Source organism: Lithobates pipiens, unplaced genomic scaffold (genome assembly GCF_037356315.1).
Source record: "Lithobates pipiens isolate NorthernLeopardFrog02 unplaced genomic scaffold, aLitPip1_a1.2 Scaffold_23, whole genome shotgun sequence".
NCBI lineage: Eukaryota > Metazoa > Chordata > Amphibia > Anura > Ranidae > Lithobates > Lithobates pipiens.
The window spans coordinates 49,577,979-49,596,980 of record NW_027507785.1 but is presented as its reverse complement, the minus strand read 5'-3'; the positions used below and the strand labels follow the sequence as shown (position 1 = coordinate 49,596,980).

At 46.9% G+C, this 19,002-nt stretch overlaps 1 protein-coding gene across 1 annotated transcript in view; it reads left to right on the top strand.

The window, feature by feature from the left end:
* IARS1 (isoleucyl-tRNA synthetase 1) overlaps nucleotides 1-19,002 on the top strand; it is a gene marked incomplete at its 5' end in the record, with an annotated part of 63,951 nt that overhangs the window by 27,710 nt on the left and 17,239 nt on the right. Inside the window, 13 exon segments of the mRNA XM_077451569.1 lie at nucleotides 39-125; nucleotides 482-565; nucleotides 4,803-4,947; nucleotides 6,767-6,887; nucleotides 6,965-7,056; nucleotides 7,134-7,211; nucleotides 9,844-9,965; nucleotides 11,644-11,746; nucleotides 11,828-11,911; nucleotides 13,802-13,976; nucleotides 14,063-14,175; nucleotides 15,447-15,542; nucleotides 17,423-17,599. Of these exon segments, the coding sequence (XP_077307695.1) occupies nucleotides 39-125; nucleotides 482-565; nucleotides 4,803-4,947; nucleotides 6,767-6,887; nucleotides 6,965-7,056; nucleotides 7,134-7,211; nucleotides 9,844-9,965; nucleotides 11,644-11,746; nucleotides 11,828-11,911; nucleotides 13,802-13,976; nucleotides 14,063-14,175; nucleotides 15,447-15,542; nucleotides 17,423-17,599 (1,477 nt within the window).

Below are 19,002 nucleotides of genomic sequence, written 5' to 3'. Positions count from 1 at the left end.
AACCAAGTCTTGCTCATTGTCTCTTTCTCAATCCTCAGGTTCTACACGCTCCTCGTACTCTCTACTGCACTGTTTGGTCAGCCACCATTCAAGAATGTCATAGTAAACGGTCTAGTCCTGGCAAGGTAGGTGTTCATTGTCTCATAGTAAACTGCCTAGTCCTGGCAAGGTAGGTGTTCATTGTCTCATAGTAAACTGCCTAGTCCTGGCAAGGTAGGTGTTCTGTGTGTCATACAAAACTGCCTAGTCCTGGCCTGGTAGGTGCCCTGCTTGTCCCAGTAAACTGCCTAGTACTGGCCAGGTAGGTGTTTTGTATGTGTCATAGTAAACTGCCTAGTTCTAGTCAGGTAGGTGCTCTGTGTTTCATAGTATACAGCATAGCACTGGTTAGGTAGGTACTATGCTAGCACTGCCTTGCATTCTTCTCCTGGCAGAGCAGTAACCTATTCACATGTTCTCTTCTGTTTCTTCTTATGAATAGCGATGGTCAGAAAATGAGCAAAAGAAAGAAGAATTACCCTGACCCCATAGATGTCATCAACCGCTACGGAGCCGACGCGCTTAGGTGACTATAGCACATCTTTTGTGCACAGTTCATGTTAGTGTTAGAGCCCCCGTCGGGGTGTGTGATGTATGAGATATAAAAAGAAGGATCAGCATGATCAAAGGATACAGGGTATGTTCTGATCTGTACGGGATCAGGGAGTACGGTGTATATTCTGAGCTGTATGGGATCAGGGAGCACGGTGTATATTCTGAGCTGTATGGGATCAGGGAGAACGGTGTATATTCTGAGCTGTACGGGATCGGGGAATACGGTGTATATTCTGATCAGGGAGTACGGTGTATATTCTGAGCTGTATGGGATCAGGGAGCACGGTGTATATTCTGAGCTGTATGGGATCAGGGAGTACGGTGTATATTCTGAGCTGTATGGGATCAGGGAGCACGGTGTATATTCTGAGCTGTGCGGGATTGGGGGAATACGGTGTACATTCTGAGCTGTACGGGATCGGGGAATACGGTGTATATTCTGATCAGGGAGTACGGTGTATATTCTGAGCTGTACGGGATCGGGGAATACGGTGTATATTCTGATCAGGGAGTACGGTGTATATTCTGAGCTGTATGGGATCCGCGAGTATGCACAGTGTATATTCTGATCTGTATGGGATCAGGGCGTACGGTGTATATTCTGATCTGTATGGGATCAGGGAGCACGGTGTATATTCTGATCAGGGAGTACAGTGTTTATTCTGAACTGTATGGGATCAGGGAGCACAGTGTATATTCTGAGCTGTACGGGATCGGGGAGTACGGTGTATATTCTGAGCTGTACGGGATCGGGGAATACGATGTATATTCTGAGCTGTACGGGATCGGGGAATACGGTGTATATTCTGATCAGGGAGTACGGTGTATATTCTGAGCTGTATGGGATCCGGGAGTATGCACGGTGTATATTCTGAGCTGTATGGGATCAGGGAGTACGGTGTATATTCTGAACTGTATGGGATCAGGGAGCACGGTGTATATTCTGAGCTTTATGGGATCGGGGAGTACGGTGTATATTCTGATCTGTATAGGATCGGGGAGTACAGTGTATATTCTGATCAGGGAGTACGGTGTATATTCTGAGCTGTACGGGATCAGGGAGCACAGTGAATATACTGAGCTGTACGGGATCAGGGAGTACGGTGTATATTCTGAGCTGTATGGGATTAGGGAGTACGGTGTATATTCTGATCAGGGAGTACGGTGTATATTCTGAGCTGTACGGGATCAGGGAGTATGGTGTATATTCTGAGCTGTATGGGATCAGGGAGTACGGTGTATATTCTGATCAGGGAGTACGGTGTATATTCTGAGCTGTATGGGATTAGGGAGTACGGTGTATATTCTGATCAGGGAGTACGGTGTATATTCTGAGCTGTACGGGATCAGGGAGTACGGTGTATATTCTGATCTTTATGGGATCGGGGAGTACGGTGTATATTCTGATCAGGGAGTACCGTGTATATTCTGATCAGGGAGTACGGTGTATATTCTGAGCTGTATGGGATCGGGGAGTACAGTGTATATTCTGATCAGGGAGTACAGTGTATATTCTGAGCTGTACAGGATCAGGGAGTATGGTGTATATTCTGAGCTGTATGGGATTAGGGAGTATGGTGTATATTCTGATCAGGGAGTACAGTGTATATTCTGAGCTGTATGGGATTAGGGAGTATGGTGTATATTCTGATCAGGGAGTACAGTGTATATTCTGAGCTGTACTGGGTCAGGGAGTATGGTGTATATTCTAATCAGGGACTACGGTGTATATTCAGAGCTGTACGGGATCAGGGAAGTACGGTGTATATTCTGATCTGTACGGGATCGGAGTGTGCAGTGTATATATATTAAACTCCTTTGGTCTCTGGGCAGCCTCCTGTGTATTGCTGTATTTGCAGTCTCACCCCTCTCGCCCTCTATGTTTGTCCTCTGCGGTTGGTGGATTGGGGGGGAGCGTGTTCTGTCTCAGCATTTCTTCTCTTCTCTTTTTCTGCCAGATTGTTTCCCGTCTCCTTGTAGACTCAGAATGTGTTTATACAGCAGTGTAAACTGTCAATGCTGCAGCCGGGTTTTCCTCTCCATTAAAGGTCACTCTGTATTTCTGTCTGGCTTAGTGCCTGGGGACAACCTGGGACACCATGATGTCATTACTAGGGGATTACTCCGCCTGGCAGGACAGGAGGAAGACACGTTCCCAGAAGGATAACAAGGCTGGGGGCTCCTAATAATTGCTATAGGGATGAATAAGGAGCACATGAGTTGGTTGACTTGAGCTGAAATTAAATTTTCTATAGGAGCAATATGTTATGCCAATCCTCTGGCTTCAGTGCATTGAGTCAAAGATCCAGAAAAGCAGATCACATGGGACCCAATGTGCGGGGTGTTTATTGGGGTATTCCAGTAAACAGAGGTGAGGTACTATAACGGGGTAGTACAGCCAAGCAGACAGGAACACGCGATGCAGCAAGGATGACCGAGTCCAGCTGTGATAATCCAGCAAAGTCCCACAGGCCAAGGGTAAGTCACAAGGAGGACCATCGCGGCACAACAAAGACAATACGGCAGGTTCACGGGCAGCAATGTGGAGCAGCAACGCAAGGGTTCAAAGACCCGCACGGTAGGCATTTCACCTTCCCAGGTAGCTGGTGAGAGTGGCTTGGCAGAGGTGGGTCCAGGCTGGATAATCAACAAAGCAGGGACATACAGCGTTCTGGAGGGACCATGCAGGGTGTGGTGGAACTGTCCAGCACCCAGCTTGGGTGCTTCTGTCAAGAGAACGGCTTCCTCCAGTCTGGACTCAGCAACTGGGTATTATAGCTGAGCACCCAGGACTAGGCGACACTTCGTTTAGATGCAAACCGGACCTCAAACTGTTTATTGAAAATTCACACAGGATATATAGCACACAACTTCAGGTAAGGCCTGATTACATTACCCTAATAATACAAACTGTAAACAGGAATATAATTAACATAGCTAAGGAACAGCCAACATACACATAATGCTAATCCACATCTAGCAACTCATAGCTGACAGTGATCTAATTAACATTAACTAATTGACTACTAGACACCCAGACAGTCCAGTGCCTACAACCCTGACTACAAAGTGCATTACACATTATCCTAAGCATAAACACATAACATCCCACAATAGTTCGGTAACGAGGTAAAGTGGTCACAATATTAATCACGTCTCCAAGAGGTGATCAGACAGACAGAAACAATAGGCGACTCAATTAACAATGGGAATGAACACCTAGGAGGCCTACAATGGGAGAGGCTTAATAAAAAGACCACAGTAAAAGACCCCAGTATCAGATTGCTTTGAGCTAATCATATTAACATCTGCTCTGAGTCCCGCAGTCTAAAGCAGTCATTGCTGGTTTGGGCATTGAGGGCCCGAATACGTATCCTGGATCTAGATTTCCAGAGTCTGAGTTTTTTTTCGGGGAGACAACTCTGAATCTGAAGCAAGACCACGCAAAGAGTCCCCCAGGCACACATCCCCCAAAGAGCAGTGTTCCTTTAAAAGCCAGGCCCATAGTCTGTATGCAAGAGGCCACCCTACAGCCCCCTCCAAAAGCCCCTGTCTTGGTTGGGTCTGTCACACAGGGTCCTCCAGTAAAAGTGGAGATCTGGGGCCGCATTGTCGAGTACACTTTGCAACGGGCAGCACACAACAGCAATGAGGACTGAGGTGAGCAAGGGGGCACAATGAGGTGGCTGCAAGACCCTTTAGGCCCGACCAATGTATCAGGTCCACACAGCAAGTAACAAGCAGTTGGCAGGTCTCTCTCTTTCTCTCTGTCCCCCCTGCTTGGCATTGGATTGCCCTGGCCATATGCTTAGCCCCATCCAACTTAGACTTGGCCACAGTGCGGTAAGGGAGTTTGTGCTGTGCCTGCCGGAGCTCAAGGGCGCCTAGTGGGAGGAAGTATGCAGCCGGCATGTGGTGAATTCACATATTGGTGGCTACATGAGTTTGGACAGTCCATCACCTCACATACAGGTGGCATGGTGGTTGTGGGAGCTGCATGCAAGTCGCTGGGGGAAGGAATAGTTTTCTGGCAGCATGTCTCCCGCACATGTGTGGTGTCGAGGATAGGAAACTTGTGGGAAGCAGAGGACAGGTGCCCATGATTTTTTTTTACTTACATTTTTGCATATTTGTTCTTGGTCAAAAAGAGGTGAATTTTGGGGATGTTTTTGTGATCTATGATCTTGTTCTTTTTGTGACTTCTCCAGGTTATATCTGATCAATTCTCCCGTAGTCAGAGCAGAGAACCTGCGCTTCAAGGAGGAAGGGGTCCGCGATGTGTTGAAGGATGTCTTCCTGCCTTGGTATAACGCTTTCCGCTTCCTGATGCAGAATATTTACCGCCTACACAAGGTACCTAGGACCTCATAACCGTGAAGCATCTGATGCCTCTGCCGGCATTGGTTGCAAATTGTGGTGATGTGTGCTGTGATGGTGTATATGTTGGAATTCTGGGTGATGTGATGGCTGTTGGATCGCCTGGCTGCAGTTGTCGAAATTGCTGGTGGCTGTGATAGTTGTAGTTTTTGACTTGCTGGCTGCTGCTGTGATTGTATTTTTTTGAGTTTTCAGCTGCTATGATGGTTGTTGTCAGATTGCCGGGTGCTGTCATGATGGTTGTCGGATTTCCAGCTGCTGTGATGGTTGTCTTATTGAGTGATGTGATGGTTGCAGATGTTGGTTACCGGATGCTGTCATGGACGTAGCTGTAGTTCTGCCGGGTGAAGGAATAATTGTAGTCATCGGATTGCTGGGTGTGTAATTGTGGTTGTCGGATTCCTGGTGCTGTCAGGGCCGTAGTTGTTGGATTGCAGTGTGACTTGATGGCTGTAGATGTTGATTACCGGCTGCTGCCATAGCCGTCGTTTTTGGATTGCTGGATGATGTAATGATTGTACTTGTTGGATATCAGGCTGATGTGATGGGTTGTAGTTGTGGAATTAATGCGTTTTTGTCATGGTCATAGTTGTTGGATTGCCGGCTGCTGTCATGTCCATAGCTGTTGGATTTCTGGGTGCTGTCATGGCTATAGTTATTGGATTTCTAGTTGCTCTCATGGCTGGATTGGTTTTTGGATTTCTGGCTTCTGTCATGGCGTTAGTTTTTGGACTGCCAGTTGCTGTCATGGCCATAGTAGTCAGATTACCTGCTTCTGTCATGGCCATTGCAGTCTGGTGTTTACTTGCCGGCTGCTGTTATGGCTATAATTGTTGGATATCCGGCTGGCCGTCGTAGCCATAGTTGTTGGATTTCCAGCTGGCCGTCATGGCGATAGTTGTTGGATTGCTGGCTGGCCGTCATGGCCATAGTTGCTGGATTTCCGGCTGGCTGTCATGACCATAGTTGTTAGATTGCCAGCTGGCCGTCATGGCTATAGTTGTTGGATTGCTGGCTGGCCGTCATGGCCATAGTTGTTGGATTTCCGGCTGGCCGTCATGGCCATAGTTGTTGGATTTCCGGCTTGCCGTCATGGCTATAGTTGTTGGATTTCCGGCTGGCCGTCATGGCCATAGTTGTTGGATTGCCAGCTGGCCGTCATGGCTATAGTTGTTGGATTGCTGGCTGGCTGTCATGGCGATAGTTGTTGGATTGCTGGCTGGCCGTCATGGCCATAGTTGCTGGATTTCCGGCTGGCTGTCATGACCATAGTTGTTGGATTGCCAGCTGGCCGTCATGGCTATAGTTGTTGGATTGCTGGCTGGCCGTCATGGCCATAGTTGTTGGATTTCAGGCTGGCCGTCATGGCTATAGTTGTTGGATTTCAGGCTGGCCGTCATGGCCATAGTTGTTGGATTTCAGGCTGGCCGTCATGGCCATAGTTGTTGGATTTCCGGCTGGCCGTCATGGCTATAGTTGTTGGATTTCCGGCTGGCCGTCATGGCCATAGTTGTTGGATTGCCAGCTGGCCGTCATGGCCATAGTTGTTGGATTTCCGTCTGGCCGTCATGGCCATAGTTGTTGGTTTTCCGGCTGGCCGTCATGGCCATAGTTGTTGGATTTCCGGCTGGCCGTCATGGCCATAGTTGTTGGATTTCCGGATGGCCGTCATGGCCATAGTTATTGGATTGCTGGCTGACTATCATGGACATAGTTGTTGGATTGCCAAGTGGCCGTCGGATTGGCTGTTGCATTGTGTTCACAGTGGTTTCCTCTTTTTTTTTTTTTTCCCCAGGAGGAGGGTGTCCAGTTCTTATACAATGTGAACTCGGCCAGGACAAATACGAACATCATGGATAAGTGGATTGTATCGTTCACTCAGTCTCTTGTGCAGTTCTTTAAGACAGAGATGTCAGGTAGACAGTCATTATGACAGATTGCTATTTCCTAGCCTGTGCTTTCCATTCTCTATATCTTCCAAATTTTTCCACAGCTTACCGGCTCTACACTGTGGTGCCCCGACTGGTGAAGTTTGTTGACATGTTGACAAACTGGTATGTTCGCATGAACCGCAGGCGCTTGAAGGTAAGGCCCATTGTAAGTAGCATAATTGGATCAGTCTGTGATTTTCTGTCCTCCTGATCTGTGTCTCTGGTCCTCAGGGTGAAAGCGGCAGGGATGACTGTCTCATGGCCTTGGAGACTCTGTTTAGTGTTCTTCTATCCATGTGTAGACTGATGGTAAGTGTCAGGACCCGGATCTTATCCCAGAACCTCTGTTGACCCAGTGGCTCTTCTTACTGTTACTGATGTTGGTCAGCTCCCTTTCTGATCCCTTACTGTTCTATGTCGTTTCTGGTGAACCTTGCGCCTCCCATGAACTTCCTATTCAATCCATGTCTCTGTACTTCCTGTTTGCCAGATTATTGTGCTCTTCTGCAGCCGATATCTTGCTCCTGCTGCCATCCTTATCTTCGCCGTTACTTGTTAACGACCTTTGGCTTGTTCCTCGCCTACACTACCGCTTGATCCAAACCTGAATTCACTTATCAACCTTTGGCTTGTTTATGGACTACGCTTCTGCTTGTTTCTTACCTGCTACGTCCGTTATCGAAACCCCCGGCTTGCACACTTCCTGGTGGGGGCTATCCTGAGGAATGCATCCTGGCACTAGCATGCTGCATAATCAATCTCTAATATCAGGAGCGCTGCTGAAAGACCGGTTAGTGCTTAGCACCTCAGGTGAGACGACATCACCTGCTCGGGGGTTCCGCCCTTGGTTTCTTTGTGAACCTTCCACTGCTATTGCTAACTCTCCTTGCACAGTGTTTGAAGGACAGTAGTAGTAGCCGTAGGCTATCAGCACCCAGGAGCATTTTGTGACCTCAAGATGGGAACAGAAATGGTGGCGCAACCTCTGCTGTTATCTGGAATTCTGAAGGACTGTCCTTGTGGGGACACACGCTCTCTAACCCAGGCAGCTGCTTCTCCTGTTTCAGTGTGGCTAGAGATAGGTACAAGTAACGGCGGGTCTCGTGCCTGTCCGGAGGCCCAACAAAAGGGCGCAAATGCCTAGTGCAGCACTTTATTAAATGGTGAAAGATACAAAATATACCGTATTTTTCCATACTTAAGACGCACCTAGGTTTTAGAGGAGGAAATCAAGAAAAAAAAATATTCTGAACAAAACTGTTTACTAAAATTTTTTTTACCAGTGGCCAAGAAGTGCAGCCTTACCTGTGCCACCTCCAACTCGCAAAGACTGACATTCCTTATGGATCCGCCTGTCACTCAGAAGACAGGGCAGCGCGAGCGGCCATATTCAGACGCTCTGTCTTCTGTGAGTGACAGGCCCAGCGGGAGACTGGGGAGCCTGGTTAGTATTCGCTCCAAAAAGACTCAGACACATACCTCCATTTTTTTTTTTTTGGTGGTTGGGGGGGGGGGGGGGGGGGAGAGTGTGTCGTATGGAACAAAAAATATGGTACTCCCAAACCCAATAGAAGTGAAAGCGTATCATAAAATCCAGAAGCCAGCCCTTGACCCTCCATAGGTTCAGATGGATGATGTACCAGCTGACGTGTTTCGGGAGGACAAACCTCCCTTCCTCAGAGTAAAACTGGCATGTCTCCCTCCTCCACCCCCTTATAACAAAGGTGACTAAGGATTTGTCCTACCCGTACAAATTATACTCGCAAACCCAATAGAAGTGAAAGCGTATCATAAAATCCAGAAGCCAGCCCTTGACCCTCCATAGGTTCAGATGGATGATGTACCAGCTGACATGTTTCGGGAGGACAAACCTCCCTTCCTCAGAGGAAAACTGGCATGTCTCCCTCCTCCACCTCCTTATAACAAAGGTGACTAAGGATTTGTCCTACCCGTACAAATTATGCTCACAAACCCAATAGAACTGAAAGCATATATCATAAAATCTAGAAGCCAGCCCTCGAACCCCATAGGTTCAAATGGATGATGCTACCACATGACACAATTCAGGGGACAAACCCCCTTCCTCAAAGTCAAACTGGTATACCTCTGTCAGACCAGAGGAAAAGTGGCGGCACTTTCAGCATAAAAAAAAATTTCCACGTTTATTGAAGAAAGATTAAAATCCAGGACAAGACATTCATAGACACAGCTCTAGGAGCAGCAGCAAACGCATTTCACACTACGGTGCTTAATCATTGCAGAGTTGTGTCTATGCATGTCTTGTCCTGGATTTTAATATTTCTTTAATAAACTTGGAATTTTTTATGCTGGAAGTGCCGCCACTTTTCTTGTCTCCTGGAACTTTGGATTGCGGACCAGGCAGGCACCCAGCAATGACAACATTATGGGACTTTATCTAGTGATCTTTCCAGGAGCAGTGCGATTCTCCCTTCTCTGGTATATTTCCCTCCTCCACCTCCTTATAATGAGGTGTTAAAGGATTCATCCCAACTCTGCTAGGAAAGGGAGGGAGAGGAGGAAGATGTCAATGGGTGGCACCAACCCTAATGGTCCTTTAATGACAATATAACCATAGTAGGAATGGCACACATCACAGAATCACGCCCAATCAATATAAACCATCTTTCAAATTTCCCAAAGTACAATGCATTTACATAATGTACATGCAGTATATCACTACATGTATCGCTCTTTCTGGCCATGCCAGATAGGAGTGCTATTGTCCCCATATGTAGTCTCGGGTTGCTCTCCGGGGGCCCCCCACCAAGCTAAAGACTTTAGCTCCATCTGCTTTTTCCAGCCAGAGCTTCTCCCTTCCATCCTGCCTGTATGCTGCACTCCCTGCACTCTTCCAGGATAGATTGCCTTGTTACTCACTTGCATGCTAAACATGGCTTCCTCTGTTGTTTCATCTTCCCAGGCCCCATTCACCCCATTCATCACTGAGCTGATTTATCAGAAGCTGCGACTACTTATCGATCCGACATCTGTCCAGGAGAAGGACACCCAGAGCATTCACTACCTCATGCTGCCACCTGTCAGGTAACTACATAGAGGGGAGGTGTTCCCTGGTTCTTACATACTCCAGGTGCTGTCTTTCTCCTCTCATTGACATCCTGTCTTGTTTTTTCCTTTTTTTTGTATCCAGTACTTCCTGTCTTGTGCTTCCCATTTTTGTATCCAGTACTTCCTGTCTTGTGCTTCCCCTTTTTGTATCTCATACTTCCTGTGTTGTGTTTTTCCCCTTTTTACATCCAGTACTTGCTGTCTTGTGCTTCCTTCTTTTTGTATACAGTACTTCCTGTCTTGTATCCAGTGCTTCCTGTCTTGTGTTTCCTCCTTTTTGTATCCAGTACTTCCTGCCTTGTGCTTCCCCCTTTTTGTATCCAATACTGCCTGTCTTGTGTTTCCCCCTTTTTGTATCCAGTACTTCCTGTCTTGTGCTTCCCTCTTTTTTGTATCCAGTACTTCATGTCTTGTGCTTCCTTCTTTTTATATCCAGTACTTTCTGTCTTGTGCTTCCCTTTTTGTATCCAGTACTTCCTGTCTTGTGCTTCTCTCTTTTTGTATCCAGTACTTCCTGTCTTGTGCTTCGCCATTTTTGTATCCCGTACTTCCTGTCTTGGGCTTCCCTCTTTTTGTATCCAGTACTTCCTGTCTTGTGCTTGTAACCAGTACTACCTGTCTTGTGATTCTTCCTTTTTGTATCCAGTACTTCCTGTCTTGTGCTTACCTCTTCTTGTATCCAGTACTTCCTATCTTGTGTTTCCCCCTTTTTGTATCTAGTACTTCTTGTCTTGTTTCCCCCTTTTTGTATCTACTACTTCTTGTCTTGTGTTTACCTCTTTTTGTATCTAGTACTTCCTGCCTTGTGCTTCCCCCTTTTTGTATCCAGTACTGCCTGTCTTGTGTTTCCCCCTTTTTGTATCCAGTACTTCCTGCCTTGTGCTTCCCCCTTTTTGTATCCAGTACTTCCTGTCTTGTATCCAGTGCTTCCTGTCTTGTGTTTCCTCCTTTTTGTATCCAGTACTTCCTATCTTGTGCTTCCTTCTTTTTTACATCCAATACTTCCTGTCTTGTTTTCCCCCTTTTTGTAACTAGTACTTCCTGTCTTGTATCCAGTACTTCCTATCTTGTTTCCCCCTTTTTGTATCTAGTACTTCTTGTCTTGTTTCTCCCTTTTTGTATCCAGTACTTCCTGTCTTGTGCTTCCTTCTTTTTACATCCAGTACTTCCTGTCTTGTTTTCCCCCTTTTTGTATCTAGTACTTTCTGTCTTGTATCCAGTACTTCCTATCTTGTTTCCTCGTTTTTGTATCCAGTACTTCCTGTCTTGTGCTTCCCTCTTCTTGTGTCCAGTATGTCCTGTCTTGTTCTTCCCTTTTCTTGTATCCAGTACTTCCTGTCTTGTGCTTCCCCTTTTTTGTATCCAGTAATTCCTATCTCGTGATTCCCTCTTTTTGTATCCAATACTACCTGTCTTGTGCTTGTATCCAGTACTTCCTGTTTTGTGTTTGCCCTTATTTGTATCCAGTACTTCCTGTCTTGTGTTTGCCCTTTTTGTATCCAGTACTTCCTGTCTTGTGTTTCCCCCTTTTTGTACCCAGCACTTCCTGTCCATATAGTTATATGGTATAATATAAACCCTGTTCTGAGAACCCAGGCTGAAATTCCTCCTCCCTGCCCTTCAGTCATCCTTTCCATTATTGTATTTTCTCCAGAGAGCATTTAATTGACAAGAGGATTGAGGCCGCTGTATCCCGCATGCAGTCCGTCATCGAGCTGGGTCGGGTCATACGGGACAGGAAGACGCTGCCTGTGAAGGTTGGTTCCAACCAGAAGTAGCAGTCACGATGTTCCCATTTCATTTTTCTATGGCTGAATCTGCCATTTTGTCTCCTGCAGTATCCACTGAAGGAAGTGATCGTCATCCACCAGGACCAGGAGGCCCTCTCTGATATCCAATCCTTGGAGAAGTATATTGTGGAGGTGCGAACAGTGATACTGTCCTATACATGGTTGTAAGGGGAAAAAACCCTGTGCATAGTGTATGTTAAATAAAGGGGTTGTAAAGGTAAATGTTTTTTCACCTTAATGCATTCTATGCATTAAGGTGGAAAAACATCTGACACTGCCTGTGCCCCCAGCCCCCCCCCCGTTTTACTTACCTGACCCCTCGAAAATCCCGCGCTCGCCCCCGACGTCCTCTTCACCACTCAGCCTGGCCGCTGATTGGCTGGAGTGGATGGATGGAAAGCAGCGCAGCCACTGGCTCGCGCTGCTGTCAATCACATCCACTGACGCGGAGCGCCGGGGGGCGGGGCCGTGTGATACAGCGAGCGGCTATAGCCGCCGGCTGTATCACGGGAGCGCGCCCGCAGGTGCTTCTCACCATGCGCGGGAGCTCGCATGAACGTGGGAAGTACCTGCGGGAGGAAGCAGAGACAGCCGCCGAGGGACCCCAGAAGAGCAGGTTCGGGGCCACTCTGTGCAAAACGAGCTGCACAGTGGAGGTAAGTATAACATGTTTGTTATTTAAAAAAAAAAAAAAATTACTTTACAATCCCTTTAAATAAGCGACTGCAGCACCCAAAAACAGTGTGAATACAAGATGTGCTTGAATATATAGTGTGTAGGCAAGACAGCTTGAGCCTAATTCCGTTGTGAAAACCATCATAGCTTTTTCCGATGAGAATTCCGATCGTGTGTACGCAGCATTCGTCTTGACCTTAGGTTTACCATGAAGACCCTTCGAGAGTTCGGCTGGGTGTTGAATCTCCAGAAATTGGTGTTGTTTCTGACCCAATGCCTGGAGTACTTGGGGTTGATTCTGGACTCCTCGAAGGCGAGGGTCTTTCTTCAGTCCAGCGCTAGAGGCACAACAGAAACCTCCAACACCGACTTCTGGAGATTCAACACCCAGCCGAACTCTCTGGTCTTAGGTCTCCATATTGGTTCCTCTACTGTGATAATGCAAATGTAGTTGAACATCGGTTGATCTCTGTGGTGCATACCCGAGCATATCCAATAGGCTGTAACCTGCCAGCATAGTCTAGAATGGATTTGGCTTGTTATGGCACAAAATGATAAATTCTTATGGTGGGGTAGTTTTCGAGCACCAGAGCCGCCTGGTGTTACCCTCACTATGGAGGGAGCATGAGGGGAATCTGATTGTTAAACTGATACAGCCTTTGGAATGCATAGTAAAAATAATTAATATCAATAAACTATTATAAATTGTCATACAAATATATATTTGAAATGGAATCTTTATTATTTTTTGGCAATAACAGGGTATGGGTGGATTTCTACCAGTCACGGGCTGTGTCACGCCCCTCCAGCCTGTGTCTTAGAACAACAGGAAGGCAAAGCCTCCATTAATCTACATGTAATCCCCCAGCCCCCATTGTGTTTAGCTGGTTAGTGGGCATGGAGGAGGAGGGAGTGGGCTGTAATTTACCCGTGTATATGCCCACATGTGTGACTCTATAGTCCATGATATGTGATCTATGTGACTCTATAGTATATGTGAGACTATAGTCACATGGGCTGCTCGGATGTGATGGCGCGGAAATGCTCAGGGTAGAAAATACACTGAAAACTGAGCATGTGCAGAGGTGCCAACACACCGCTCTGCAAAATCCCCAACTGCAGTGGGGACATGGACAGGAGGGAGAGATGGAGAGCAGCAGGATCAACCAGGTTTTTTGCAGAATACAGAAAAAGGAATCTCGTGGTTGACTGACTATGAACAGCATGGAATACACCATATATTGGTAGCTTTAATTTAAATTTTTTTTAATTTATTTTTTTATTTAATTTTAAGTTTTAATGATGTGAGTTTAATGACACTTTAATATTGTTGTTTGTGTGGCACAGGAACTGAATGTCAGGAAAGTCACCATATCTACTGACAAGACCAAGTATGGCATTCGCCTCAGAGCGGAACCGGACCACATGGTACTTGGAAAACGATTAAAAGGAGCATTTAAGACGGTTATGGCTGCAATTAAAGAGTTGAAGAATGACCAGCTGGAACAGTTCCAGAAAACAGGTTGGTGAGCAGACAGTGTTGCATAAAGATCTCACCTGCAGATTACGGAAGTATGTCCACTGACTGTGGTTCTTCTAATCCGCCAGGCTCTATGGTGGTGGAGGGCACCGAGTTACACGAAGAAGACGTGCGCCTTCTCTATTCCTTCGATCAAAGTGCTGGTGGCGACACTCAGTTTGAGGCTCATTCAGACGCTCAGGTAACAAAGAGCTGACTGGTACTCTAAGTATATGCTGCCGCTCTAGGTGGGTCTGCTGAGCCATTCCCTCCACCTTTAGGCCCCTTTTACGACCGATCGGGTCCGCCTGTCAGTTCTTCAGGCTGAACCCAAAAGGGCCATCCATTGCTCTCTATGGAGCGGTGGATGTCAATGGACCGTGTGTCCATCTGTCTGGTGAATCGGATTGGATGACAGTCGGATGGCAATGAGACAGTTGGTACTTTTCCATCCGACAACCCTTAGAAGAGAGCGGGCTGTGCCATGTCCACTTTGCATCAGCAGAGCAGACATGGACCTGTCGTCCACCTGCTCAGCGGGGCTCAGTGCAGAGATCCCCTGCTGGGCGGGCAGATCCGCTAAACGGACTCCGCCAGTGTGAAAAGGGCCTTAGACTTGGGTTACCACCTATGCCGTTTGCTTTTGTTCCGTCTTTGCAGTGCGTTTTGCGTTTTTTCCCTTTTTTTATGCGTTTTTGCATTGTTTTTTTATTATTATTTTTTGCCCAGTTTGTTGTTAGACAGTTTAAAAAATGCAAACAGTAGCAAAATCACGACAAAAATGCACTAAATGCTTTTCTGCATTGAAGACATCAAATGTCCCTGACCCTTTTTTTTAAAAAAACGCAGCGGCTAAAAAAAAAGCATAGATGTGAACGTATCCTATAGGAAACCATGTTAAATGGATTGTAGTTCGCTTCTGCAAAAAAACACCAAAAAAAACGTGTGACCCTAGCTTTAGACACATTGAGTGCCAACTCTGCTTTTCCAGCCATAGGCAGAAGTAACACATAGGATGCAGCGAGCCGCACATCCGCTTTGTTATCCTTATAAAAAAAAAATGCCAAAAAAGGCACACTGTGGTAGCAGGAAAAAGGGTTGACGCGTTTCAAGCGATCTAGTGCTCATTCCTAGATAGCACGAAACGCGTCGACCCCCTTTTCCTGCTCTAACAGCGTCTTTTTATTGCAGTGTTTGTGGCTTTTTTATACTGAAAATAAACAGATGACCTATCAAAAGTGCAGCTCGTTGGATCCTATGTGTTACTTTTACAGCTGGATGTACCAATATAGGCAAAATGTACCTGAACAAAAGAAGACCTTGTTATCCTTCTATCGTAGAACAGCAACAATCGGGGGTTGATTGTAGCACATAGCTCATACTCCTCTTCAGTCTGCAGCAATATAGGAAATGATTCCTATTGTTCCAGTGGCACATACCAGAGCTCCTTCTCATTCTGTTTGATCTCTACAGGTCCTGGTTCTGTTAGACGTTACTCCTGACCAGTCAATGGTGGATGAAGGTGTAGCACGTGAAGTCATCAATCGCATCCAGAAGTTGCGGAAGAAGGTTGGTGACATTTCCAACGTTTCTTAGTTATCCTATTAAAATTAGAACTTTGAATACAAACTTGGAACGAGTCCTTTATAGCCGTTGAACCTTGCTCCATTCTCTGATAAAAGGTCTTCTAATTATAACGCACATGTCCCACGTGGGGGCGTTTTCCATCTCTAGACACAGTTTCTATATAACAAATGTAATTTCTGCTCTGGATAATTGCATCCATTGTAGTTGTACTATCAGATAATTACTGAAACAACTTCAGCACATGTTATAAAATAGAAGATGATCAGAGTCACTTGGAACAGTTATAAGCTCCTGGAGATGCTCGGCGCTCACTCGGAATCCTCATTAAGCCTCTCTTTACTGGAATAAATGACCATCCTAAACTTTTTGCTGCACTTCTCCTCCCCATTAAAAGCGATTACAGGTAGTGTTTAATATCCTCCTCATCAGCTCTTACCGGCTTGCCTGCGTGATGTTCTCCTATGAGTTCAGCCACAGGGTCATCAACAGGTTTTCCCATGAGTTTTGCCTCAGGGACCACCAGCAATGATGTTCTTCCATGGGTTCTGCCACAAGGTCAACAAGTAGTTTGGTTCTTCAGCGAGATATATGGTCACGATCTATGAGGTTCTCCCACAATTTTTGCCACAGGGTCCACCAGCAGAGAGATCCTCCCATGGGTTGTGTGCCCCAAGGGTCAACTAGCAGTTGGGTTCTCCCATGAGTTCTGCCACCAGGTCACCAGCAGTGAAGTTCTCATGAGTTCTGCTGCAAGAGTCATCAGAAATGAGGTTCTCCCATGAGTTCTGCCCCAAGAGTCACCAGAAATGAGGTTCTCCCATGAGTTCTGCCCCAAGAGTCACCAGAAATGAGGTTCTCCCATGAGTTCTGCCCCAAGGTCACCAGAAGTGAGGTTCTCCCATGAGTTCTGCCCCAAGGTCACCAGAAGTGAAGTTCTCATGTGCTGTGCCCCAAGGGTCAGCTAGCAGTTGGGTTCTCCCACATGTTCTGCCGCAAGGTCACCAACAATGAGATTCTATCACGAGTTCTGTCACAGGGTCACCAGCAGTGAGGTTCTCCCACGAGTTCTGCCACAAGGTCACCAAAAGTAAGGTTCTCAAATCGGTTCTGCAACAGCGTTCACAAGCAATTAACGGCATGATCCCCATGACTAAGCTTCGGGGGGGGGGAGTGAAATGTGTTGGGGTCATGGCCTGGTTGGAGTGCAGGCTGAGGTTGCCACTCTATTCATTTTCCTAGGACATCTTAGATGTGAAAGAAGGGGGTGGCCCCTGGAAGTCACACAAGCAATTAGATTCTTCCACAATTTCTGCTACAGAGTCCACCAGGTCTGCCACAGGTTCACCAGCAGTGAGATTCTCCCACAAGTCACTAAAAGTATGCTTCTCAAATGGGTTCTGCAAAAGGGTTCACCAGCCTTGAAGTTCTCCCACAATTTCTGCCACAGAGTCCACCAGGTTTGCCACAGGGCCACCAGCAATGAGGTTCTCCTACCACATGTTATGCTGCTGGGTCACCAGCAGCAAGGTTCTCCCACAAGTTCTGCTACCCCAGCAAAGCGTTTTCACCAAGAGTTCTGGCAGGGGGCCCATCAGCCAGTTTAACTGGACAAGGAGAGCAATTTTTTTTTTTTGTGCTTTACTTGTTGAGCAGATAGTCATTCACTTCTGCCTCTGGTTATTCATAGATTAGTAAGCCTGGCAGAAAAAGTGGTTTTAGAACTTCGGGATCCATTAACTGAATCTGTATGTTTGGATGAAATTTGGTCATAAACACTCCTGGTAATCACACACAGTACTTGTTTTCTGCTGCGAATCATATGCAAAGCTGGCTGTGTTATTTACGACTCTTGTATCTGTCAGGGAAACTTGGTTCCTACTGATGAGATCACCATCTACTATCAAGCCAGTCCACAAGGCCAGTATCTCCAGTCTGTCATTGAGCAACACACAGACTTCATCTTGGCCACTGTCAAGTCCTCGCTGTTACCGTACCCTGTACCATCTTCGGCTAACGTTATTATAAAGGAGAAGACTCAGGTGAGTGAGAACTTATTGACCTTCCTGGTCTGATGCCAGTAGTTGGTCTCATTTCAGATATCAGCGTACACCAGCGTACAACTGTTCAATTTTCTACCCGCGGAATCAACCCGTGCGCTACCTTGGGGCATACATTTTGTATTTTGTTTGCTTTAAAACAAAAACCTTGTTGCATCAATTGTATAAAAACGTTTTTGTGAAAGAATTGAGGGGGGGGGGGGGGGGGGGAGCAGAGAACAGACTGGAAGGAATTGGGCCAATAAGGAAGCAAACGTCCAGATGTAAAGTATAGATTGCACTGTCATTTTGCTGCTTCTGAGCTTTATTTTATATGTTTGCCACACTGTAGCAGAAGCAAAATCGTACACCTCAGGACACGGGGTTTCTTCATAATCGTAACTATTGGGTCATGCTGTTGCCTTCGGGTGAAAGGCCAAAGGCCCGTGAGGATGAGGTGTCAGAGGATAATCCTTTGAGCGTGTGGAAGAAAGGAAAACAAAAATTACCAAAACTTTCCCTGTGTATCCTCATTGCAGAAAGTGATGCATGCAGTCCAAGCTTTAGAGCCCATGGGAGCTGCGTGGAGTCCCAGCTTTAGAGCCCATGGGTGCTGCGTGGAGTCCCAGCTTTAGAGCCCATGGGTGCTGCGTGGAGTCCCAGCTTTAGAGCCCATGGGTGCTGCTTGGAGTCCCAGCTTTAGAGCCCATGTGTGCTGCGTGGAGTCCCAGCTTTAGAGCCCATGGGTGCTGCGTGGAGTCCAAGCTTTAGAGCCCATGGGAGCTGCGTGGAGTCCAAGCTTTAGAGCCCACGGGAGCTGCGTGGAGTCCAAGCTTTAGAGCCCACGGGAGCTGCGTGGAGTCCAAGCTTTAGACCCTGTGAGAGCTGCATGGAGTCCAAGCTTTAGACCCTGTGAGAGCTGCATGGAGTCCAAGCTTTAGACCCTGTGAGAGCTGCATTGAGTCCAAGCTTTAGACCCTGTGAGAGCTGCATGGAGTCCAAGCTTTAGACCCTGTGAGTGCTGCATGGAGTCCAAGCTTTAGACCCTGTGAGAGCTGCATGGAGTCCAAGCTTTAGACCCTGTGAGAGCTGCATGGAGTCCAAGCTTTAGACCCTGTGAGAGCTGCATGGAGTCCAAGCTTTAGACCCTGTGAGAGCTGCATGGAGTCCAAGCTTTAGACCCTGTGAGAGCTGCGTGGAGTCCAAGCTTTAGACCCTGTGAGAGCTGCGTGGAGTCCAAGCTTTAGACCCTGTGAGAGCTGCGTGGAGTCCAAGCTTTAGAGCCTGTGAGAGCTGCGTGGAGTCCAAGCTTTAGAGCCCACAGGAGCTGCGTGGAGTCCAAGCTTTAGAGCCCACAGGAGCTGCGTGGAGTCCGAGCTTTAGACCCTGTGAGAGCTGCATGGAGT